A 25726-nucleotide genomic window follows, 5' to 3' on the forward strand; every position below is an offset into this window, starting at 1 on the left:
CACAGGTGTGAGGTCGATCCTTCACTCTAGGTTTGAAATTCTCCCAAAAAGTAGTTACAGGCCAAAAAGACCCCCAAGGAAATGAGAGCTTTGAAGCAGTGATGCTCCAAGAGCCGGGCCTGCCCTGCCCCTGGGCGTGTCGGGGAGTCCTCGCCCCTCTTCATCTGTGTATGAAGCGTGAGGCGTGCGCCCGCCTCTGGGGGGGCAGCGGGGGGGACCAGCACCACCCACATCCCACCGGAGGCTGCCAGGGCTTGGTCCAGGGGGGCAGGGTGGGGCGGCACAGGGAAGGACGGCTGAGGGGCAGCGAGGAGACGTGGAACTGCAGGCCTCCACCATGGCTTTTATTTGCTGTTTGCTTGCGGAGGGGACCTCAACTTGGCCACAGAGACCCTCATGACCTACTCGTGACAGTGGGGACCAGGCCTCGGAGTCTCTGCCTCCCTCCAGCACCATCCACGCACCCTCCAGCTTAGAGGGTCAGATGGAAGATCCCGAGAAGGGGATGTGCCCTTCCTCAGCCTCTTCAGGGTGTCCCTGGATGACTGTCCTTCACACAGGCTGCCAGGGGGTCATGGGGGACTGGCGGGGCCCAGGGAGCAGGCTGGCACCACGATGCCACTGCTTGGGCCAGGCCATCTGGGTGCCGAAGCTTGGGGTCGAGGAGACCCCAGGCTGACTGCACAGAGCGGCAGGGGGCTCTGGCTCCACAAGGACTGGCAGGCCCAGGGGGAGCCCTGGAGCCCACACTCAAGCACGCACACACACCGCGCACATACCCAGGGCCGCCGTGCACACGGGAGAAAAGGGGAACAGAGCCTTGAGGGCTGAGGCTGCTGGCAGGTTCATGGCGAGAATCACCAAGGACCGGCAGCCCAGGCGTCAGTGTGGGGCCGGCACCCCTTCTCTGTCTGCCTCCTCGGACCCCGAGGCGTCATCAGGCCCGGGTGTGCGCCCGTCCGCGCTGCCGTCGGCCCTGCCCGGCTCGTCCCTGCCCGGCTCGTCCCGGCTCTGCTGCTTCTGCCGCCGTATCTCCTTGTACCTCAGGGTGATGTCCCTGCGGGCGGCGGGGGCGGGTCACCGCAGGCCAGCCCGCGGGGGCGGGGTCCCTGGATCCCACCCCGCAGAGGAGCCCAGGGCCTGGGGCGGTGGGCAGGACACCCCGGGGCCGCGGCGCTCACCGCAGGAAGAAGCGCCAGACGGTCCAGGTGAGGGCGAGCACGGAGCCGAGCGTCCAGCACTGGGCGATGTAGAACGGCAGGGACAGCGTCAGCGTGTGCGGGTCGTACTTCACCACGATCAGCAGCTCCGTGGCCGTGATGGCTGCCACCAGCCAGGCCTGCTGGCCCAGCTTCTTGTGCAGCTTCCTGCGGAGGGAGGTGGGGCTGCGCCGACGCCGAGGAAGGCCCCGGCCCCGCCCCACCCGCCGCCCCGGCCCCGCCCTCGCCCACCGCCCCGCCCTCGCCCACCACCAGGCCCCGCCCTCGCCCGCCGCCCCGGCCCCGCCCCGCCGCCCCGGCCCCGCCCCCACCAGGCCCCGCCCCGCCCCCGCCGCCCTCACGGGTCGTCCATGAAGTCGTAGATCTCCCGCATGGCCACGCCGCCCACGTTGACGAAGAAGACGAGCCGCAGGAGGACCAGGTAGTGCTCGGGGGGCAGCCACAGCACGAACTTCAGGTAGAAGGTGTTCAGCTCTGCCAGAAGAAACTGGGGGCAGAGGAGGGTGGCGGGGAGCCCGGGCTGGGGTGCGCGGGGAGCCCAGCCTCGCCGGCCTTACCACCAGGATGATGCCGCACACGGCCAGCCAGCGGCGCAGGCTGGAGGCCGGCTTCCACTCGAAGCGAACCCAGCTGTAGGGCGTGAACTGGAACACGATCCTCTTCATCTTGCCCCTGGAAGCAGCGCCCATCAGCTAGGGCAGCGCGCTCGGGGCAGGCCGGCCTCCCCGCCCCCCCAGGCCTTTTCCTGGGCAGTTTCTTTTCTTCTTCACAGAGGGAGGCAGCCGCGGAGGGGTGACCCCAGAAGGGAGGACAAGGAGCTGGGTGGCCAGGATGGGCTGACGTCCTGGTCGCCGTAAGAGCAATGCCCAGGGTCATATCCCAGGTGGAATTCACAGGGGGCAACATCCTCGCCGCGGCCCCTCCCCGCAGGCCCCACAGGCCCCACACCAGAGCCCAGGCCCGCAGATCAGCAGCTCTAGAGACGTACTTGTAGGTCGGAATGTTCCAGAGGCCCTGCCACTTGTACGTCTTCAGGGACAGCCACTCGAGGGTCTTCATGCCACAGTAGATGCCCAGCCCGTTGCAGACAAGTACATCCATGATCCACTGGGGGTGGGAGGCAGGTGGGAGGTGGCGCCATGGGCCCCCAGCAGCGGCGGCCCTGTCGGAGGCCACCGGGAGCTGCCCTCCTCCCCCCGCGGTGTGGCCGGTGGGGGCGGGGCGGGGCGGGGAGGGCGGGGCGGGGCGGGGAGGGCGGGGCGCCTACATGGTCCCACCAGCACTCGCTGAAGTTGGGCAGCTGGTGCTCCAGGCTGTACTCCAGGAACTCGAACATCACGCTCACAATCGTGCACATCCACCAGTCGCGGATCATCAGGGTCTGGGGCCGAGGCCAGCGCGTCAGCTCTCCGCGGTGGGGCCTCCAGGGACAGTCCGCCCCTCCCCGCCCCACAGTCCTCAGGGACACAGAGGCAGGGGGGCCGCTTCCGCTCCAGCCACCCCGACTCGAGACGCTGAGGCAGCTCTCAGGCGTGCCCCAGCCTAGGGCTGCGAGCGACTAGCTCCGGGCTTCTCCCACCCAGGGACCGGAGGCCTCCGTGGGTCGGTCTCCCTTGCTCTCTGCTGGGTGCTGTGATGCCCAGGACACGTGAGGTCAGGTTGGGGCCCCGAGCCCAGCAGCCCGCCCGTCCAGCACTGTGGGCCCCACCCACTGCATGGCTGGAAAACAGCCCGGAGCTTAGGGTGGGCCTGAAACCAGGTGTCCTGTCCAACAAGGAGGAACCTACCTTCAAGTACCAGCCGATGAAGTGTGCAGGCACGAAGCCGTCCAGCTTGTCCTGTGGGGGCAGGTGCAGGCCTCGTGCTTGGTTCCCCAGTGCGAGCTGGGAGGGGACCCTGCCACCGCCAGAGGCACCCTCACACGTGAGCTGCTCAGCCCCCGCGTCCCCCACCCCATCCCGTCTGCAGAATGACTCAGGTTCCAGAAAGACCCACACCTGGGGCAGCGCCCAGGAGCCTGGGCGATAATCCGCCAGGCTTCACGCCCAGGATGTGGCACAGACTTGCCCGGAGGAGACCCCAGAGCGTGAGGCCAGGCAGGTGGCCTCTCCCGGGCACTCACCCAGACGTTGTGGAAGGGATCGGATTTGTTGTCTGCATCATAGATGAGGCAGTTTCCCCCGTAGTCCCTCTCTGGCAGCGGGACCCCCAACCTGGGGTCCACGTACTTCAGAAACTGGCGCCCATCCTGGACGGTCTGCAAGGCCAGTGCCCGAGTCAGCAGGGCGGGTTTGCAGTGTGCAGACAGCGCCCACCAACCGGGAGGGGAAGCACCTGTCTCAGTGTGGCCCCACGTGGGGCCGGGCAGAATGGGGGCGTCTCAGGGCCGAGGGCGTCCCCATGCCCCCATGGGGGTCACGGGTGTACCTCCCCTGGAGAGGCTCGATCACCAATCTCCCCCTCTCCTACCCTAGTCTGTTCGGGCTCCAGACCCCACACAGAGAAGCGGCATCGTGGGGTGTCCTCTTCACACGGTGCCTGGGCAGCCTCTCCTGACACGAAGGTGCCAGCGTCAGCCAAACATGCCTCTAGACCCAGCACAGAGACTCTGGGTGTCACCCCAGTGGGGGAGGACCCCCAGCAAGAGAGCCCCGTGCCTCCCTCTGCCCCACTGGCCACCAGCTGGGGCCCCAGACACCTGTCGTCAGGACCCCGAGTACCGGCCAAGGGACACATGGGAGGAGGTTCCAGGCGGGGTGACGAGATGAGGTCTGTGGTGTGCGGACAGATGACACCCAGACCTGCGTCTTGTCACACGACTGAGGTGGTGGCACGAACAACTGCCACGTCCCCACACGTGCTCTGGGAACCTGGGATCTGAGGGCCAGGAAGCAGGGCAGCGGTGGTCAGCACTGCGTTCCGAGTCAGCGTGGCCCCCGGACTCTGAGCCCCGATGCTCAGGCCGCAGAAGGGAGCAGCGCAAGCGTACCAAGAGTCTGTCTCAGGGCATCCGAGGAAGTCGCTGCTGTCCCAGCCTCGGGCTCATCAACCAAGCCCAGAGGCCAGACCAGGAACCTCCACTCCAGTGACGGCTGAGGAGGCCGACCGGCCCCTGGACCCTCTGGGACAGGGCAGCAGCCGGGCGGGAGAGCTGCACACAAAGGCCAGGACCCACATGGCTCACGGTGCTGACTGACAGGGCCCACACCTAGGTTCCTGAGCCATTCTAAAGAAACCAGGCTCCCTGGAGAAATGGTTGACTCCAGGCCTGGGGCAGGGGCCCAGGATGGGCCTGGGCGTGGGTATCTTCCAGCACCAAAAGGGGGGGGATGCTCAGAAACAGGAAACAGAACACCAAGACCCCACACAGAAGGGGCTCGTGAGCGCTCCCAGCCACCAAGCCTGGACGCTGTGAGCACAGATCAGATACTGACTCATAACCCTGAGGAGGAAGCAGATGACCGCGGGGGGCGCTGATGTCAGAACCGAGCTGGGGAGAAGGCGCCCCCACAGGCTTCCCGCAGGGCGGTGGAGCTGCTCCCACTCCTGCGGGGGCCTCCCTCCTGAGGGCCGGGGCGGGGAACCCGACAGACACGCCTGCCAGGGATCTGGACCTTCACCAGCGGCCAGGATGTGCGTCGGAGCCTGAAAGGACAGCAGTCACACCCGCTGCAACCCTGGCAGCAAAGCCAGAAAAGCACGCGCCAGGCCAACTACGGACGGCGCCCCTCATGAAGACAGTCGCAAAAACCCCCGGCAGAATCCTGGGCAAGTCAGTCGGCAGCATACACGGGGGCCGTACCCCACGACCCAGCGGGTTCATCCCAGTGCTGAGCTGGTTCAAAGTAAGGGAATGAATTAACACGTCATGTTAATAAAGGGGAAAACCCACAAGACCATGTCATCTGATGCAAAAAAAAGAGCATACAACCAACAAAATTCAACAGCCTCTCATGATAAAAACACTCAACAAATTAGGAAGAATGGAACTTCCTCCACTGATAAAGGGCATCTAATGAGGCTCCCTACTGAGAAGTTGGGGGCGGGAAGGCTGGTGCTGGGCAGTGAGGCCAGAGATGGACAGACAGACACTCAGGCTGGCGAGGAAGACGTGAGCCCCCGCATTCCTGCAGAGACCCCCTCAGAAACCCCCTCAACAGCAGCAGAGCTGTGAGAGCGGACGAGTCAGGCGCAGCTGACAGCGCAGAGCAAACAGGCTGTGCTTCCAGACGCCCAGACCAGCAGAGCCACATGGAGCCGAGATGAGCCCGCTGAGGACAGCACCAGGAGAGAGACACTTAGGGACACACTCTGAAAACCACAAAGCGCCGCTGGGAGCAATCAGAGACCCACGTGCGGGGAGAGTGCGGCGCCACAGAGAGGAGGGTAAGTGGGAGGAGGTGTGGGCTTCCCTCAATGCCCGACTGCAACAGCCGGTTCACACAGCGTAAGGTGTTCGTAACAGGAGGAAGCTGGTGAAGGGCCAGCAGGGCCTCTCTGCTTTGAGATACAGTTTCTTTTAAGTAAACAGAACGTGGACCATTAATAAAAATCAACCAGAACAAAAACTGGTCTCCCCAAGACATACCGCTGTCCCCAAACACGTGTCACGAGCAGCTGGGGGCGTGCAAGCAAACCGCGGGAGCCACGCCACCACCTCACGCCAAGAGCTGGGGGCGCGGAGACACGGAGCTGCGGCGGCTGGCGGGGCTGTGATGTGGGCACGGCCGCCGTGGAGCGCGGTCCGGCGGCTGCTTAGAGGCTGACCAGGGCTCCTCAGCTGTCCCACTTCCAGGCGTGTCCTCGGGAAGGGAAGGCAGGGCTGCCCAGACACTCACACGCCCACGTCCACAGCAGCGTCACACAGTCGCCAAAAGTAGAGGCAGCCCAAGAGCCCGCCCAGCGCCAGTGAGCGCACAGGCGTGGCATAAGCACCACGGCGCTGCTCAGCCTCCAGGAGGCAGGAAACCCTGACAGAGGCTGCAGCGCGGATGGACCTCGGGGACGCGCTGCTCAGAGAAGCAACCCAGCCACAGAGGGACCGGTGCTGACTGGCTCCCCCAGAGGACGTCCTGCAGGGGTCACATCCGTAGACACAGGACGTGGACGGGGGCCAGGGGCTGGAGGGCAGTGAGTGTCCGTTTGGGAAGATGAGCAGGTCCTGGGGACGATGGTGGGGAAGGTAACACAGGCTGGTGAATGCTCTAGGGCCCCAAGCTGGAAATGGCTGAGATGGTAAGTTTTATGTTATGGAATTTGTTTTTACTATAATTAAAAAATATTTTTAGTTAAATGCACTGCAATAAAGCTCCCCCACACCGTACCGAATTCTACATCCGCGCGTGTGTGTGTGTGTGTGTGTGTGTGTGTGTGTGTGTCTGTGCGCGCGTGCACAGGTGAGTAAGCCGCTGTCTGGATTGCGTCAGTGTCTATTTCTTGGCTTGCACTGCCTTACACATCTGTTTATTTTAAACGGAAGCACAGTTGACTCTAGTGGCCGAAAGTGAAGAGAAACTAAAGAGCCGCTTGCTGCCAGTGAGAGAGGAGGGTGAGAACGCTGGCTTGAAACACCACACTCAGAAAGCAGACCACGGCACCCAGTCCCATCGCGCGTGTGTGCCCAGTCACTTACGTCCGACTCTCTTCAACCCTACAGACTTGCAGCCCTCCACGCACCTCTGTCCACGGGGCTCTCCAGGCAAGAATCCTGGGGTGGACTGCCATGCCCTCCTCCAGGGGGTCTTCCCAAGCCAGGGCTCGAGCCCAAGGCCACCTATGCCTTCTACACCCCAGGGGGATTCTTCGCCGCCGAGCCACAGGAGGACCCCTCTGGTCCCGTCACTTCATGGCAAACAGAAGGGGAAAAAGCGCAAGCAGGGACAAACCTGATCTTCCTGGGCTCGAAACTCACTGTGGATGGCCCCATGGCCACGGGACCGAACGGCGCTTGGTCCCTGGAAGCAAAGTGATGACGAGCCCGACGGCGCGTTAAGAAGCATCACTGTGCCGACGACAGTCAGTCCAGTCAGAGCTATGGTTTTCTAGCAGTCACGTGTGGACTTGAGAGCTGGACAGTCAAAAAGACAGCAAGTCGAAGAACCGATGCCTTCGAACTTGCTGCTGAGAAGACTCTCGAGAGTCCCTTGGACTGCAAGGAGATCAAACCAGTCAATCCTAAAGGAGATCAACCCTGAACACTCAGTGAAAGGACAGAGGCTGAAGCTGCAGCTCCAATCCTTTGGCCACCTGATGGGAAGAGCTGACTCACTGGAAGAGGCCCTGATGCTGGGAAGGACGGAGGGAGGGAAAGGGACAGAGGATGAGAAGGTTAGACAGCGGCACCGGCTCAGCGCACACGACTCTACTCTGGGAGACAGTGAAGCACCGAGGAGCCTGTCTTGCTGCAGTCCACGAGGCCACCACGAGTCAGACAACACACTGACGGAACGAGAGCTGACCCACAACACTGTGTTAATTTCAGGTACACGTGCTATCTCACATTTAGGCAAAATACTGAGGAACCGGGTAAAAGAACACAGAACCTCCCTGCGTAATTTTTTCGCAACTTCCTGTGAATCTAATTATTCCAAAACAAAATGTAAAAAGAAACTCAACATGAATGAACAATCTCGGTGTAAAATATAAAGCCAGGTTTTAACAGAAAACATAGCAGAAAATCTTAATAAATTGGTCTTGGACAAAGAAGTCTTACACATGACATCAAAAGCACAAAAAGAGAAGACACCTGGCCCAGCACTGCTGAAAGAACAGGCCCAGCTGCAGCCTTGGGGAAGGAACGTGCAAGCCGCCGGCCGAGGGCCCTGCGCCGGGACAGCATGAAGGCCCTAACCCCACAGTAACCAACCGCCTGGTTTCTCAAAAGGGCAAAAACAGACACTTCACCAAAGAGGGTGTCTGCTTCCTGGGTCGTAAATGCAGAAGTTGATAAACATCACGAGCCCTCCTAGAAATGCAGTGAACCCCCTGAAAAGACACTGGCTAAAATAGAAGATTCTGACGACGGCAAGGGCTGCGAGGGCCTGGCCATCGGGCCAACCCACCAGGACACAGGAGCTCTCCCGGCGTCAGGCACACGAGGGCCTGTGCCGGCGGCGCCGAGCTGCTCCTCTCACACCCGCCCCACGCCAGCCCACACTGCTGGAGGGACAGACAGACGGCGGGGCCTCCACCAGAAACACCTTCCATGGCAGGGGAGCACCCGGGTGAGCTTCAAGGCCGTGAAGGCCACGAGGCTCCACTCACACGAGTGTCCGAGACAAGGTGCAGGGGTGCAGGGGGACAGACCGCAGCTGCAGGGCGGGACCGTGGGGGCCGGGCTCTGCGCCGACTCTAGCGTGTACACACACACACAGACACAGACACACACAGCGTCACGATTCCCGGCCCTGTACACCTTCCCTAAAGGCAGACTTTCCCACGTGATGATAACTCACTCAGCCGTCGCTGACGGTTCTGAGACTGAATTCTGAAGTCACACTTGCCTAACCCAGCAGACCAAGGCGTGTTATCAGACAGATGTCAGCAGCAACAAATCCTGATCCGAGATTTCCTAAGGAGCTGAGTTTCCAACCTCCTCCCGCTGACCACCTTGCCGAACACGTGCCAGAAGGGACCAACGCACACGCAGCCACACTTGTCCCCAGACTGGAAGCGAGGCCACGGCAACTGGCCCGGCCCACCGCTGACACTCAGCGCCCCGTGTCTGCTGCCAGAGCCTCCTCTGCCACCTCACACCCACCTGAACCCCCCATTCATGCAACCGAGAAAAACCTCTTACCTGGAAGAGTATGAAGATGAGAAACAGCTCGTAGACCACACTAACGCAGAGCCAAAATCTCCAGTAAGCTGCGGAGAGAGAGCAGAGGGTCAGGGGTGCTCGCCCCGCAGCCCTGCAGACCCCCACTCGGCTCCTGGGAGAGCCGGCACCCTGCTCCAGGCCCCTCTCGGGCTCCTAGCAGAGACCTGGAAGCAAGCTCCAGCCCAGGGGTGGGCACACAGTCCTCTCTGGAATGCTTTCCCTTCCTTTTCTCCCATTCCTGCCCCTAATCTTGCATTTCACTTTGCCCCCCTGCTGCAGCAGAGATGGCCCACAAACCACGGGATGTGAGCAGCGACGGCAGAGGTCCCTGTCTTGTGTCCGTGGGGACACTCCCGACCCTCATCGCTAGGTAGGTCTGCAGGGTTTTGGTAGACTTTTCGTCAAGTTTAAGAAAATCTCTAAATCCCAGTGTGCTGTCGAACTGGTTCCATCATGAACGAACATGAGAACCTGCTCTTCTGCCTTCACGGGAATCCGTTTTCCACCTTCAGTGTTAGTGTGATGAGTGACGTGAACACATTTTCCAACATTAGATGGTCCCGACTTCCTGGGATGACTTGTTTTAGGAAACTGTCTTGAGTTCCAGTCAGCATGCTTCTCCGGCAGCGACTCTCGGCACGCACGTGATATACTGAGTTGCTGAGCATCCACCCCAAGTGTTCTCACCGTAAGAACAGCTGAGGCCACACGAGGCTGCGGAGGCGCCGCCTGCACTGCAGCAGCCGTTCTGCAACGGGCGCGCGAAGTCGCCGCTCAGAGCCCTCAACTCGCCTCGCCTCGGCTGCATCCCAGCCACGCCTCGGCTGCATCCCAGCCACGCGGGGAGGGCAGCCCTCACCGCCCGCCTCCCCTCTCGAGCTCAGCCTTCCCCGGCAGATGAGACAGTGCGAAGGGGAGGGTCTAGAGCTGCTCCAAGAAGCTCCGTGAGCCTGCTTAATAAGGCCTAAGACACCTGCTTTCCCTGTGGTTATGTCTGTGGGGAAATGAAGCCCACCCCCAGGCTTCTTTTAAAAGCTAATTAAGAAAGAAGCTGTGCACACACACTCGGCCACGGTTAGTCCAGCTGCTCCAGGTCAGCCATGGCCACGGCACCTGCCCGCCCACCCCGAGTTTCGCACGGGCCAGGCCGTGCGCAGGCGAGCAGGGCATGCGCAGGCCTGCTCTCTGGAAGCACGCGGGACGTGTGCGGTGCTCATCTCCTGGGTCTGAGTCCCTTGGCAGCCGCCTGGGCACAGCTGTGCACACACTGGGCCCTGGGGTGGCCCGGCACCCTTGGAGCCTGTCCCACATCTGTTTGCCAGGAGATCTGAGAGCCCAGTCACGCACAGGCAGAAAACACAGGCTGCTGGATTCCTGGGAAATCGGCTATGTGCTCGGAAGGAGACAGCCGAGGTGACATTCTTCATGCCTGTGAAGGTGGGATGCCTGGAAAAGTCTCCCTGGTCCGAGGCTCCACCAGCAGCCCCAGGACTGTGGTGGGGGATGTGGGGGGACGCCGCCGTGGTGACCAGCCGCTGCCTGTGAAGGCGGCTCTGTCCCTCCTCGTCCACACTCACGTGGGTCAGAAAGGCTCCCCACCTCCCGCCACTGGACTGTGGAGCCCACCAGGAGTCCAGGCCTACCCACGCCCACCCCTGGTCCTCAGAGGCCCTTGTCCATCCCCCGGCCAGGGTCTCCACACGCCCCCTGGCCCTACCCCGAGCTTCCTGAACCACCCAGAGGCTCCTGAAGCTGGTTCCCTGAGTCTGCCTGCCCTGCTCCCCAACCGAGCACTTTTATTTTCTTCCTAAACATCAGCGCTGGCTACCTCAGCAGCACTGGCAGTGTGCCCACTTACTCCAGCTTTCAGAGAAAGCCACGCGTGAAAATAAAGACCACGAAAGGGAGGGGGCCTTTCCAACGGGCCAGACCCAATTCCAGTTTCCAGATAAATCGGCTCCCCAGACCAGTGGGCCTGGAGCCTTGTGTCTGCTCCCCCAGGAGTGACCCGAGCCGGGCCCAGGAGGGTGGGGGGGGTGGAGACCCCGAAACACCTCCTCACGCTGTCCTCCCGGCCTGCAGATGCAGCCTGATTTCAGGATCTGAGCACTTCCCGCCGAGCCCCAGGCGAACAAGACGTCTGGCAGGTGCCCCCGTGGCAACTAACCGAGGCTGGCAGAGAAACAGGGTCACACACAGCAACTAAAGAAGGGCAAGGCCACAGTCAGAACACAGACCAGACACCACAGAGGGGAGGCCGGCCGGGGCCCACCTGGCCCGGAGCCGCAGACGGGCTCAGAGCACTCGGCCGCGTCCCGCTGGGCGACCCGGGCGGGCTCGCCTGTCCCGCCGCTGACTTCACCCGGGCCTGGCGCCCTGTGGCCTCGCTGCCCCACCCTGGACGGGCTCCGTGGGGGTCTCCAGCACTCGTGCTCTGCCTCCCAAGTCCATCTGACAAGGACGGCACACACCTGGTTTCTCACTGATTCTGGTTTCTGACACTTGAGCTCACTCCTCCACTCTCTGGCTAGGAGTCCACACCCTTCCTGGGCAGCACTGGACAGGCCCAAGCCAGTGGAGGAGGTCCTGCAGCCCGAGCTGGGGAGGCAATCACGCCACCCCATGCCCCGGGCAGGGACCACGCAGGCTTCACCCACACCAACATCTCGAGGGGCCGAGCAGCTGGTGAGGCCCCGGCTCAGAGCCCCCGGGCACGTGAGCCCGAGCCCCCGCTTCTGGAGTGAAGCTGGGCAACAGCCAACATGGACCCCTAACCTGCCGCTTCCACAGGTAACCGGGTAGGGACACCCACGCGGAAATTCACCACAGCCTAGCTTATCGCCGTGGAACGGGAAACCCCCAAGTACACCGTCATTCCAGGACAGGACTCGTGCGTGTGGTACGTTCAGATGAGGACTGAGGCCACCAAAAACCCAGTTCTCAAAAGGTTCACAACGATGTGCTTGTGTGAAGCCTGAAGTGAACAACGATGACACGAAACCCCAGTGCAGGCCACTGCTGATGCTCTACAGCTGTGCGTGTATACATGTGTACAAACACACTAAAGCTTAACGGTGGTTATATTCACGGGTGGTTTTTATTTTCATTAAAAAGCACGACCCTGGGATGGAGGCGGGACGGTGGAGACAGGAGAGCCGGCTGCGGAGGGCTCCCAGGGGCCCCCCCACACCGTGAAGGGCAGGGGGCCCTGCAGCGGAAAGCAGAGCCGCCTGTGAGAGGCCACGCCGAGCGCCCTGCACAGCCCCAGGGCCCCTCCGCCCCCAGGCACACTTCCCTGACTAGCACCGGGTGGGCAGCAGCGGGACACGAGGGCCCAGAGTTGGGGGAGAAGAGGGGCTTCCTGGCGCCTGTGAAGCCCTTCTCGCCCGCCCTCCTCGCTGACGTCTGCAGGCCAGGGGGGGTGGGGGGGCAGGCCACTCACACGCAGCAGCACAGACACTCTCGAGCCTCAGGACAGCACCGCCACTCGGCACACACGGAGAGAGGAACGGCAAGTTACCTGGATGAGGTCTGGAAAATGGCCCGTCTTTAGCTTGTGTGACTCCAAAACATAAGAAAACCAAAATACTGGCCACAATACCTCTGCAAATAAAGAACAAACAGCCCTCAGTGTGCGGAAGCGTGAAGCTCTGGGTCTGCTCCTCCCAAGCAGGAGGTGGGAGGGAGCCCGGGGCACCCACGGTGGGGACGGCCACGACCCCCGGTGAGGCAGAGCGGAGGCTCAGCTGTGGTGAAGCCGGTGGCCGAGCACCGCGGCCCTGGCCCGCACGGCCCCCCGAGGCAGCGCCACGCCCGGAGAAGGCCCTGGCCCTGGCCGGCTTCTGGGCGCCACCAAGTGCTAAGGCTGCACGGCAAACACACACACCGCAAACCAACCGCCCCTCCAGGTCCACGCACGGCAGGCCAGGGCTCGTAAGGCCCCAGAGGGAAAGACGCGGCCAGGGTCCCAGCGCTTCCCGCTCCAACAGGCGGGCCCCTTGGTGGCTCCCTCGGCCCAGGGCTGCCTATCCAGTCCGGGCAGGAGCCCCCAGGAGCCAGCGGAAGGCACGCAGACACACACGGCAGCCCACCTGCCAAGGAGCCAGGCCCCGCCTCGCGTGCCAGGCTGTGGCCACCCCACGGGGCCCTGGAGCAGGCCTAAGGACCCTGAGCCCTGGCCCCGGCGGTCAGCACGGACTGGCCGTGGGAAGCATACGCGGGGCTGCCCGGGGGCCGCGGCCACGCTTCCGGGCCCTCCTGCCCCAGCGGGCCTACCTGGGAGAACCTGTCCACCAGAAGCACTTTTAGAGGAAAGCAAAGACATTACGCTTTTAAATAATCTTTGAATTTTGGGACAGAAAAGTTACGAAGACAGTACAGAATTTCCCACGCCCATCCGTTTGGGACCTGTCACAACCAGTGAACCAATACTGGTACAATAACTGAAGCCCACAGTATTTCTTTTTCCCAGATCTGCTCAGTTTCTAGACTAATGTGCTTCTCCTGCTCCAGGCCCCCCGGCCCGACACGACACTCCTCTCGGCTCTGACGGCCCCTGTGTTGATGGCCTGTGCAGTTTTGAGGAAGACTGGGCAGGTGCTTTGTGGCTGCCCCTGAATGAAGGCTGCTGCTGCTCATGACTAGATCAGGGCTACGTGATGACTACAGATGTTAAGGAGACCGCCTTCCCGTCGTATCAAGGTACATGCCACGGACACAAGCCGGACCACTGGTGCCGACCTGGCCCCCACAGGGTGCCTGGCAGGTGTCCCCCTCGCCCTTGGGAGGGAGGCCCCTGCGCGGGGTGGAGAGCAGCTCCACAGCCCAAGAGGAACCCTTCTGTGCAGGTGGTGTATCTTCTCCTGACTCATTTCTGGCATCAGCACGGACTCAACGGCATCTACACTGTACTTGGGTTATAATTCAGCACCTGACTGCTGTCTTTGCTCCAGCTCATCCAGCCTCAGCTGCCGGGAGCTCTCACTCAGCCCCTGCGTCTCTGGCGCGCCCCGTCTTTGCGAGGTTTTGCATTTTTTGGCATTCCCTCCTCTCCGGGGCTGGAAGATGCCCCAGGCGGCTCTCGGGGCCCCCTGTCCCAGCCGTGGGATCGGCCACTCTTCAGGGCGCTTGGCTCCTCTACTGCAGAACGAACGGTCTTGGGAACCAAGACCTGGGCGCCACGTGCTCCTTCCCTCTGGACCCTCGTGGCCAACAGAACAAGACGTGCGTGTGCCAGCCTTGCACACACGCACACTAGACACGCCAGTGTGCCGCCCGGCTCCACGTTCCAGTGCACCCGAGTCCTCACCGACGCCCAGCGGCATCTCTTATCCACGGTCGCTCCCCCCTCGGGCGCCCGTCACCTGCCCCCAGCGCTGAGGTTCTCGGCCCCCACCCGCCGCCTGTGTGGTCCCAGGGCTGGCGCAGCAGGGACCCTGCTGCTGACCCGCGCCCGTGGGAACCAGCTTCGCCCCAGGGCACAGCGCTCTGTACACGTCCCGGGCCTTCACGCCTACAGACCCCACTCTCGTCTACAAGGCAGCTTACTGGGGTTTGGCTGGGACCTCACTGAATCTACAGGCCCAGAGGAAATGGCACCTCACCAGTACTGAGACCCTATCGGCGAACACGGACTATCGGTCCCCTGATTCAGATCTTTGATTTCAGTCGTCAGAATTTTGCAGGTGTTCTCACCTGGATCCTGTACGCTTTTTTCTTTTGAGTTTACGCCTGGGCGTCTAATTTTCGGGTGACTGCGGTCAGCGCCTGCCCCCGGCCCCTCCTGAGGCGCTGCGCTCACTCTAGCTAAGGCGGGGCTTCTTTCACGTTCCCGCCTGGGCGCCTCCGCCTGCTACACAGTCTCGACCAGTTGCACACTTAGCTTGCTGTTGTTCAGTCCTGCGGGTTCGCAGGGTCACGCATTCACCGTTACATCAACACGACAGCGTCAAGGCTCCAAAAATTCCCCCGCTCCCTTCTGCACACTCCCCGCCCCTGGACAGCGCTCATCTCTGCCCTTACAGCTCCGCCCCGTCCAGAGGTCACAGCGCTGGGCTCACAGGAGAGGAGCCTCCCCAGCTGGGCTTCTTTCACGACAACAGGCATTTAGCCTTCATCTCTGGCTCCGTGGCTTGGCAGCTCACTTCTTTTCACTGCTTAATAATATTTCATTGTATGAATGAATGCAGTCTATTGTTCACCCATTCAAGCACGTTTTGGTGGCTTCGAAGCTTGGTGCTTCCAAACCAAGCTGCTCTAACGGTCCCCATGCAGGTTCTGTGTGGCCGTGAGCGTTCCGCTCCTCTGGGTAAACGCCAAGGCGCAGCTGCTGTTTCCTGCTTCGTCCTGTGACGGACGCTCCTGCTCCCACTGGCGACGGAAGCGCGCGCCTGCTGCCCCGGGCGTCGCCACACCTGGCGCTGCCTGCTGGGGCCGCTGGGCCCGCTGGGCCCGCGTGCGGCGGCGCTCTCTGCGGACGCACGGGGCTGCGTGTCCTCTCCCGCGCTCACGTCCTTGCTGGTGTCCATCCAGATCTCCCGCCAGGCTCGTCTGTGCTGCTGGGATCCCCGTGCGGGGCTCTGGAGCTCTCTGCACAAGAAGACAAGCACGCTGTCAGGCGCGGGTCCGGCGCGGGTCCGCCACCAGCTGCGGCTTGTCTTCTTGCTGTCTCAGCAGCGGGCTCTGTAGAGCAGAAGTTTTTCATTCTAATCAAGTCCAACTTACCAGCTTTCTCTCCCACGGAGCGTGCTCCTGGCACTCTATTAAAGGGCCATCAGGCCTCCCTGGAGGTCTAGTGGTTAGGACGCCTGCTCCCTGCAGCGGGCGCCAGATCGACTCCTGGGAACCATGACCCCCCGAGCCGTGTGGCACAGACGCGAGAGCCATCTTCAAACCCATCACCGGATTTTCTCCTGTGTTTTTCTCAGCAAGTTTTAGTTTTCCATTTTACACTGAGGTCTACAGTCCATTTTGAACTAATTACTGTGCACAGCGTACGGGCTCTGGTCACTCCAGGGGCGCGCGCCATCGCTCTTTCTCCGCCGACGTGCCTTTCTCCTCCGTCAAGGACGAGGTGGCCGTGTGGTTCTGGGCTCTGCTTTAGCTCCTCCGGCACCACTGTGCAGCCAGCCCTGCAGCCGGGCAGCCTCCGCCCTCTGGCTCTGTTCCTCCTAACTGCTGTGGGCACGTTGTATTTCTTTCTGTTACGGACAGGCGACATACGTTGATACTGTACATTGTATTGGTAAGTCCACACATTTACAAGTGCATAAGTCCATCCTAAAGGAGACCAGTTCTGGGTGTTCTTTGGAAAGACTGAAGCTCCAATACTCTGGCCACCTGATGCGAAGAGCTGATTCATTTGAAAAGATCCTGATGTTGGGAAAGATTGAAGGCAGGGGGAGAAGTGGACGGCAGAGGATGAGATGGTTGGATGGCATCACCAACTCAATGGACATGGGTCTGGGTGGACTCTGGGAGCTGGTGATGGACAGGGAGGCCTGGCGTGCTGCGGTTCACAGGGTCGCAAAGAGTCGGACACGACTGAGCGACTGAACTGAACTGATGTGCACATGTACGAAAACATCCCAAATGTCACCAACAGACAATGAGCCAAAGGACTGGGCGTGGCCACACGGCGGACCACCCCTTGGAAACGGACCAGAATGGCTGCTGACAGGCACGGCAACACGGGTGCCACGAAACCACCATGCGGAGCAGGAGGGGCCAGACACGAGGGCGCAGGCCTGACGAGACTCTGCAACAGGCAAGAAGGGCCTGCGGCCAGCCGTGCACACTGAGCACGTCCTCAGAAGCCCAGCACGCCTCCACCTCGTGGCAGCCTGAGTGACAGGTGCGTCTTACGTTAAACGACACGTCCATCAAGGTGGCTGAAGGGAGAAAGTCTGCTCTCCTGAAGTGACAGAACATGCTAGACCCGTAGAAAGAGGCGGAATTGAAAGCTTAGGGAGAGCAAACCGATTTCCTAAATGTTTAACATAAATATTAATAAAAAAATAACCATAACCTTTGGGACGCAAACATCAAAAGCTCTGACATAATAAAAAATAAAAATATGTGTGCCCCAGCACCCTCCAGAGACACGAGGGCCTCGTCACAGCCCAGGCTGTGAGGTGCTGACTTGGAGAGCAGGGGGCCCCCTCTGGGGTCTGAGGGGTCCTGCATACTCGCCGGTCCCTGGGAGAAGCTGCAGAGTCTCGGTCAGGTGCAGAGGTGGGGCCTGCAGGCTTCCAGGATGGGCTCCAGGCACCAGGCAGCCCCAAGGGCCTGGAGGGAACTCCCTTGCCCTCAAGTGGTTGAGAGGTCACAGCAGCACCCGGGGCCCCAAACTTCTACCCACCTGCCGTCCCCAGCCCCGCCTGAGTTCACACAGGGGAGCCGGCAGAGACCCAGATGGCCCCGTTGGCGGCCTCTGTGCCCTCGCTCAGACACAGACAGCTCGGGAGAAAGGTCAGCGCAGGATGAAGAGCTGAGGACGGGCCCAGAGTGGTCCCGGGGGGGCCAACAAGCCCCCTTGACACTGGGGGCTGGGGTGGGGGTCCCTGGCAGCAAGGCTTTGTGACTCACCCAGCAAGCCCCCGGGATGGTGTTCCGAGACACTCTGTATGGGTTTGGGGGGCAGCTCTTCCCTGGGACTGTCCTGGCCCGGTGGCATCAGGACTGCCCACCTCTGGCGCAGCCTCACAGCCACACGGGCCACCTCTCCAGTCTAACCAAGTTCTGCTTTCCGGCTCCCTACACGGGTGCGCCCAGCAGATGGTGCAAACCCTCCACTCAGGGCTAGCACACAAATTCACAGCGAAGACCAACTTCCAGTCAGAAATCCCCTGGAGGCAAGTGCAGGGCCCCCGCCAAACTGCCTCACTACTTCCCGAATCCTCAGGGCCCCCTGTGGTGGTGGGGGACAGCCCCAGGGGCCCACCCGGGGGGTCCAAGAGCAGCGCAGCTGCCTCCTCGGCGCTGGGCCCCACTCCGTGTGCCAGCCTGCAGCGTGACCGTGGAGGGCTGGGGAGGACTGAGCACTAAGAGGTGCTAGACTTGGGGGCTGACACGCAGAACTTGGGATGAAGAGGAAGACCCAACAAAGCCAACGGGGAGACAGGAGGGAGGCGGGGGGACCCCCGAGTGCGGACCCAGGAGCCCGGGCAGGAGGCCTGCACCTCACGGGGGAGGGCAAGGCACGCCTCCCGTGTCCTGGACCCTGGTGTCCACGTCACAGTCCAGCCAGAGGGCAAGACCCCAAGGGTGAAGGAACGCCAGCCCAGTCTCCCCGCTGATGATGGCCAACAGCCTCCCGGCGCCTGCGGGCTCTGGGCGGTGCCCCCACCTCTGTTCCTGCCTGGCCTCCTCCAGCTGCCCTAGCAGAGCGGCTGGGGCCTGGGCCCCAGGACTGGAACAGCAATGGGGGCTTCGTGGGACCAGAGGGGAGAGGCGAGTCCACCCAGTGTAGAAAACACACAGAAACGAGTTCTAAAACCAGCTAGTCTTCCCCACGCACTTCTGAGGCTGGCCCCGGGATCTCCCGGATTCAGGCAAAGGACACAATCCTGCCCACTAGTCTCTTTCTGGAGATAAGAGAAGATGGGCCACACGCCCCACACGGGGCCGAACCTTTCTAGCAGCCTCTTATTGGCACAGTGCAGAGCACGGCGCCAGCTGATGGAGCCACTCCTGGCCGTCCAGAAAGCCCAGACACTCAAGCTCACAGCCACTGTGATTCACAGCAAGAAATGCGGGTTTGGCCTTCCTCTGTGTCTAGCCAGAACCCCTAAAACCCCCGGAGTTCCCCAATTGCTGAGGGTCACAAAGCTGTCCTCGGTTATGTTTCAAATCCCACCTCCAGATGGGAGGTCTGCAGGGGAACCAATCACAGGTCCCCCAGCTCTCTGGGTGCAGGGAACAACGAGCCCACTGCCAGTGGCCCGCCTCAGTCGATCGATCAGGCTATGTGAGGAGCCCAGAGGCCGGGTGAGCAACCCCCCGAGGGCCTCCGGGACGCGTGGGCACTCGGCAACCCTGCCCCACTACCCATCCCCATCTGGCTGTTGCTTAGTCTTCTTACGGTGAACTTTCTATAATAAACAAGCAAAACGTTCCTTGACTGCCGTGAGCCACTCTAGCAAGCTAGCTGAACCCACGGAGGGGGCATCGGGCGACAACAGCATTTGCCAGTGGGGCCTAAGAGGGCGGGTGCAGCCTGGAGGGGCCGAACCTGGGGCCACGTGGCCTGGCGCTGCCCAGGGGGACAGCATCGGCACTGAGCCAACCTGCCAGACACTCAGGTGAGGCCTGGGGTGCCAAGAGTTGGACCCCCAAGAAGCCGCCCCACTGAAGCTGACCTGAACCCGAGCCCTCCCTGGAGCCAGGTCGATGGTGCCAGGGCTGGGCCAGGCAGAAGAGGGGCCGAAAGTGCCGCAAGGCCCCAGAGCCCCAGGAGTGCAGACCCTCGCCCACTGCCGGGCCGGGCGGGTACCTCTTGGTGTTGTAGGCCGTGTCCCTCGGCGTCTCCTCCAGCAGAGTCACGTAGCCCAGCACGCAGGTGAGGATGAAGAGCACGGTCAGGGTGTGGGCCCGCCTGCAACGCAAACACAGCCCGCATCAGCGCGCGGAGAGCACGCAGTGACCACGCAGGCGACGCGTCCCTGAAGGAGCGCACTCCGTTTTCGACCTGCAGCGCAAAACCCACTGACCGCTGGCTGCTGGTCTCGTGACGCTCGGACGGTCCTCTGCCTGCGTGTCGGCTGGGCGGGCGGGCGGCGGGGAGCAGGGGGCAGCTCTTGTTCAGAGGGACTGGCCCACAGGTCACACAGCTCAAGTCACAGAACAGATCACGCCGAAGAGACCAACCTCGCACCACGGGTGAGAGCCCCGTGAGGGTGGCGCAGACACAGGCCGCGGGACCCAGACTGAGGGCGTGGAGCGCAAGCACTGCCACCCACCCGGAGACTGGGAAGCGGCCCCTCCCGCTACCGGGCCACCCGGCTGAGGCTGCAGAGCCCCACGTGGAAGGAAGGAGATGGCTCTCGGCAGCCAGCAGGCCTGCCTGATTGGAAACGCGGCCACAGCCACCGCGCTGTGTCGAGCGCCACACGCCTGCCGGAGCCCCTGCCTGCTAACAGCTGTCTGCAAAGGAGGCAGAGACCCAGCTTCTAGACAGGAGAGAGCAGAGTGTGTCCTTGGAGCCACACCTCCAGCCTTGAGAGGTGTCCTGACGACCAGGCGGACAACACGCGGGAAGCCCCGAGCCCAGGACTGGCCGCCGGGCGTCAGTTCCCTGCCTGCCGTCAGAACTCCATGAAACAGGGAAGAAACCAGGGTCAGTCACGAGCTTGGAGAAAACACTCACGCCTGACAGAGGCCTCTGTAGCCAGAACACACGAAGAGCTCTCACCAGTAAGGACAAACAATCTCCTGAAAATGCAGACAAGACTCGACACACACTTCACAGAAAAAGGCACGTAGCGGGCCAGCCACACGCGGAAGGCGCGCAGCTTCGCCGGCCAGCGGCAGCGGCCGAGCGCCGAGGCTGCCCTCGCCGCGGGCGCCCCCAGCCCGGCCTGCGGCAGGCCCGCTGCTTCCCCTCCCACCAGCCCGCTCGGCCTTCTCCCATCTTCACTCAGCAGCAGCCTGACAGCTGCCACGGAAGACGCTATCGGGAGCCTAATTGGAACCGCGGAGGTTTCGGTTAGTACGGGAGGAACTGACGCGCGACTGACGCTGCAGGCAAGCCCCCACCCGTAAGGCAGAGGCCCTCTCTCCCTCCATCCCGCTGTTAGCTTATGCTCTGCCTCGTGAAAACAGAGACAGCTGTGTGCAGGGAAGGCAGCTCCCAGCGAGGAAAGCAGAGACGGCATCCATCCTTTCACACTTCTCAACGCTGACGTGTAAAACTGTCAAAAGTGGACAAACTCCTACTTTAACTGTTTTAATAAGATTCAATGTAACATAATCATGTGTGAGTGTGAGGCTGCACGGGGACTTCAGGACCTCAGCCTTCCAGCTGAACTCCACGCAGTGTCTCAGGCGCAGGCGACATCACAAGGCGCTGCTCCAGGCCGCCACTCCTGGGGCTCCCTGGAGGTGGTGACCCAGAAACTCAACTTCTGCGGGACACCAGCCTACACACAGGACTCGCGAGCTCAGCTGCCTCTCCTGGGTCGAGGAGACGGCCCACCCTTTCCATCCGATGTGCACGGGGAGAAGCGGTCGCTGGGACCCCGCCAGGGCTGAGCTGGCAACGACGAGGCGTGGGGCTCTACCTCATCTCGGCCCTGAGGATGCTCAGAGCTGAGCCTCATTGCCAGGGTCACTCAGGTCGTGACAGGGGCCTGGGGCCTGAGCCCGGCCCAGGACGGCTCCAGCACACCGACACCAAACCCTTGTCGTGAGGTGAGGAGACCCAGCGTGAGTGGTCCCAAGTGGCACAGACAACACGTTGGCTAGATTACACCATGTGCCAGCAGACCTCAGGCCTGCCTTCCCGCGCGCTCGCTCCTGGAGCAAGACAAACAGAGGGCTGGATATGGGGAAAGGTGAGGGGGGCAGGGGCGGGGCGCAGAACCAGGGAAGGCCTCACAGCAGGCCCGGAGATTCAGGTCCAGGCCTGCAAGGCAAGAGCTGAGGGCCAGCACAGGGCGGGCCAGCAGTGGGGCCCACGTGGCTGGAGGACTGGCAGGGGTGGAGAGCAGAGGGGGCTTGGGTGGAGCCACAGGAGGCCTGCTCAAGCCCGGGGCATCTGCAGCCTGCACCCCGAGGGAGGCAGACGCCCCTGCGCTCCAGAACGCCCAGCTGCCTGCCCCGAGAGGCAGGGGCCATGCTTACCCTGGTGAGCATTTTCAGAGGAAAAAAAGCAAAAAACAGGAGTAAGTCAGAAATCAAGGTGTTAGAACTGGCCCCAAAGGCCCCTGCAGCACAGACTCCTGGCCAGGCTCCTTTTCCGCTCAAACACCAAGTCTGAGCTCAGATTTCCCCTCAGAAACCACAGAGCCCAGAAGTGGGACAAAATCTGTAACGCAGTGAAAGAAATGTCGAAGCAGCATCCCCAACCCTGCGGAGCGAAGGCGGACAGAGGGAGAAGGCGGGGATCCGCAGCAGGCCTGCCGTGCAAGCACCACCACAGAAGTTCTCCCGACAGAAGGGAAGAGACGTTCGCGGGAAGCCCGGGGGCCAGGAAGGAAGACACTCGGGCACTGTCCTCATGAACACTGACCGGGGCCACCAGGGCCCAAGTCGGGAGGCCAGATGGATCAAAGCGCACGCGACGTGGCCAAGCGCGGATGCCGGGGCTGGGGATGCTGCGGGACAAAGGCGATGCGCGGGGCTCAGGACCCAGGGCGCCTCCGTGCCCTCCAGACGCCCGAGCTCCCGGAGCATCGCCTGGCTGCCTGGCTGAGAGGAGACGTGGGGATCTGGGCACAGGGATCGCTCGGCCGTGAATCCTGTGACTTGGCCACTGGGCCAACATGAGGGCGGGAGGACAGTGGGCTCCCTGCCACGGCCAGTGGAGAATGCCCAGCTGCCAGCCCCTCTCTAGAGAGGGCCAATCCACTATGCTGTGTGGGCAGGGAGGCAGCCTGCCAAACCAGTCAGAGAAGGTACGAAGGCGTGGCTGTGAGAGGCCAAGACCAGACGGCCAGTCCTGGGCCTGCGAGAGGCACCGAGGGCCACTGACCAGCGTGACCAAAAAGGCATCAGCTGGCAGCTCATGCTGCCCAGATGTGGGCGAAGCTGGCAAACCCCAACCCACAGTAACTGAGGAAGGCATTTCCTGGAACTTGGGGCATCTAAGATCTGCCCTGCCAATTCTCATACCTACTCTTAAAGCATATTGCTAACAGCAGAGCCCTGAGAATCAATTTAGGACACTCACCCAAGGCTCAGTGTTGTAAGAGGTGAGCATACAATGAGTGTTTCCCAAGGGTCACAACCATCCATCTCTTCCCTGCCTTGAAGCACGCTGACCCAGTGCTGACTCACTATCTCCCACCTACAGGTGGTAATGTTGAGAAGCACCTGTCAGGGCACTGGGTCTCTAAGAGTGATCGGAACAACGTTTAGGCGTTCTGAGCTGCCGGATCTCTGCACACTTCCCCAGAGTCTGGGGTCCCGACGTTTCCCTGAGGCGCTCCCCACCAAAGGCACCACAGCTGCAGAAGAGGGGTCGGCGCCACCGCAGACCCTGCCGGCCTCTGCCCCTTCCGGCCAGAAGCAGCCCAGACTTGAGCAGACCCTGCCGGCCTCTGCCCCTTCCGGCTGAAAGCAGCCCAGACTAGGACACCAAGGCTCAACATGAACTCCAAACTCTGGCTGATAAGCTGACCCCCAAGCTTCTTTGAAAACGAAAACTGTTAGAACAAAGTTTTGAACATGGAAGAGTTATTTTGAGAAACTGTGGAACATATAGTCACTTCCACAAATATATACCTTTTAGTCTTTAATTTTTTGGTAACATTCATTACTAAAATTCCCTAAAACAAAAAATTAAAATGAAAGAATTTTCAAAATCCCAGCACAGCAAGTCAATGATGGGAGACTCAGAAAGTGGCTGGGCCCTACAAGCAACAGTGAGTCATTCTCGCCAGGTGAGCATCTGGTTACCTTACGGAAACATGAAGCTGCTTCCCCTACAGAGGTGAGGGCAGAAGCCCAAGATGCAACAAAAACCACATACGCGGGCACCCCAACACCTGTGGTGGAGAGGCTGGGGCACCCGCCCTGGAGGCAGGTCCCAGGAGCCGGCAGCCCTGGGGCACGCCCTCCTCAGAGCCCTCCGGGCTCCATCAGACCTCCCCACAGGACGGCCCGACCACGGCAGGCCTCTCTGCATCCCCACGGGCAGGGCCCCACGGGCTGGCAGTCTGTGCTTCTGAAGATGCCTGCACTCGCCCTTCTAGCTCTGCCTGCTGAGGCCAGTGCAGTGCTCAGCACCCCTGGCCAGCACAGGGAGCCTGTTTGTGCCGGAGTCGAAGCTTCTTGTCCAGGCTGTTGTACGCCCTGAAGCAGCAAGTGGCAGCCCCTAAGACAGGCACTGATGAACGGGAGAGAAGCAAAGCAAGCCGGGCCTCAGCCTCCCTTCAGAGGCCAGCAGCTCGGGTGTGGGAGGACTGCGCCCTCTGCCCTGCAGCCTGAAGGGGTCCTGCCCCATGAGCAGGACAGCCGACGGCCTGGTCCACGCACAGAAACGCCCAGCAGGGTCCCACAGTGCTCAAGCCACTAGCTCCAGGGCCTCACCCCCACTGAGGTGGGCACCCCGTCCCTTCCCCCTCCTTCTGGCTTCAGGCCACTGGCGCACAGCAGCTTCCCAAAGCAGGGCCGGTCGTTCCGTCACCCAGCCCTCTCCCAACCCACCCCTGAGGCAGCTGCCTGCACAACAGAGGAGATAACACCGACCTCACCAGAGGGCTGCTTCCCCCACCACACCCTCAGGCCTCTCCTGGGTCAGATATGAGACACATGTGGCCGCTCGTGCACCTCCTCTGAGGTTTCCCAGACCTGCTGAAGAAGCTGTTTCCACGCAGCATCCCTGCAGGCTACGGCCCAAAGCCACCACTGTCCCCAGGGCCCATCACGGGACTCAACTTCAGCTGGACCTGAACTGAGAAGCAAACGGCAGGCACAGCCCTCCTCTCAAGCACGCTTTCCAGGGTACAGGGTTTGTCCCTCTAACAAGGAACGGAAGAGAAGCTCAGACAAGCAGAAGGCAGCCCAAGGTCACTGGGTCAGTCAGGTGCATGAACCATGCCTGGGACCTGTTGACCCAAGGCTGGCTTCCTGGACCCTCAAACGCAGAAGCGCCCAACTCGGCCCACGCACTCCTCCACCTCTGCTTCTGGCTGCCCCTCCCTCCGTGACCCCCGTGAAGGCAGGCCAGAGGGCGGCCTGAGCCGAGGCGTGGCCGGGTCAGAGGGGTACAGGGGTCAGAGGACTGGCCTGGCGCGGGGCCACCGAGGAGAGGAGCGCCTTCCCTCCACACTCGTCCGCTGGGCTCCCGGCGTGGCGCGCGGCGCGGATGTTCCCCCACTCGCCGGGGGAGCAGGGTGTCACTTCACAGGACACCCGCGCCGGCAGAGAAAGGGGCAGGACGCGGGGCAGCGGGGGACTGCGGGCAGCGAGGGCAGGAGAAGCCGCCCGGAGGTGACTGCGGGGCCAAGCCCTCCCGGAGAGGGGACAGGGGTCAGAGTGGGCGCTGGACACCGGGCAGGCCGCGTCCGGGGGGCGGCGGCGAGGGGCCGCCGCGGGGGCCCCGGGGCGCGCTCCACCCGCGCGGCGCGGCCACGCCCCTCCGACCCCGCCGGCGCCCGGCACCCCCCTCACCAGAAGAAGGTGTTGGTGCCGTCGTCGAAGACCTCGGACTCGGTGCTGCGGCGGCCCGCGGCCGGCCCGCTCGCTCGGCCCGCGGCCGCGCCGTCCGGCGGCTCCTCCGGCGAGGCCTTGCCCCCCGGCCCCGGGGACCCCGGCCGCGGCCCCTCGGCGCCCCGGCGCTCGCCCCTCCGCATGACGCCCGGGCCCCGGCCGCTCCGCCCCGCGCCTTGACCCCACGCACCCGAGTCCGCGCGAGAACGCGCGGAGAGCGCCGGGAAGGGGTCGCGGCGCCCGCTCCGCAGGGTCTCTGGAGGGCAGAGGCGGGGGGCGGCAAGAAAAGGGCGGGCGGTGTATTGTGGGACTTGTA

At 62.3% G+C, this 25726-nt stretch overlaps 1 protein-coding gene across 2 annotated transcripts; it reads right to left on the reverse strand.

The window, feature by feature from the left end:
* Window positions 1–323: 323 nt before the first annotated feature.
* Window positions 324–25556, reverse strand: PTDSS2 (phosphatidylserine synthase 2). 2 transcript variants are annotated; one of them, XM_027959959.3, is made up of 12 exons: window positions 25372–25556; window positions 19532–19633; window positions 12560–12642; window positions 9019–9086; window positions 3343–3477; window positions 3008–3058; window positions 2488–2601; window positions 2209–2327; window positions 1778–1892; window positions 1562–1707; window positions 1182–1367; window positions 324–1057 (listed from the first exon to the last, which is right to left on the reverse strand). In XM_027959959.3, the coding sequence occupies exons 1-12, from the start codon at window positions 25551–25553 to the stop codon at window positions 883–885; spliced, it is 1476 nt and encodes a 491-aa protein (XP_027815760.1). In that variant the 5' UTR covers window positions 25554–25556; the 3' UTR covers window positions 324–882. The 2 variants fall into 2 exon arrangements, with proteins under 2 accessions (XP_027815760.1, XP_027815759.1); XM_027959958.3 differs by having other exon boundaries at window positions 3008–3116.
* Window positions 25557–25726: the final 170 nt, after the last annotated feature.

The sequence above is a fragment of the Ovis aries genome, chromosome 21 (assembly GCF_016772045.2).
Source record: "Ovis aries strain OAR_USU_Benz2616 breed Rambouillet chromosome 21, ARS-UI_Ramb_v3.0, whole genome shotgun sequence".
Taxonomy (NCBI): domain Eukaryota; kingdom Metazoa; phylum Chordata; class Mammalia; order Artiodactyla; family Bovidae; genus Ovis; species Ovis aries.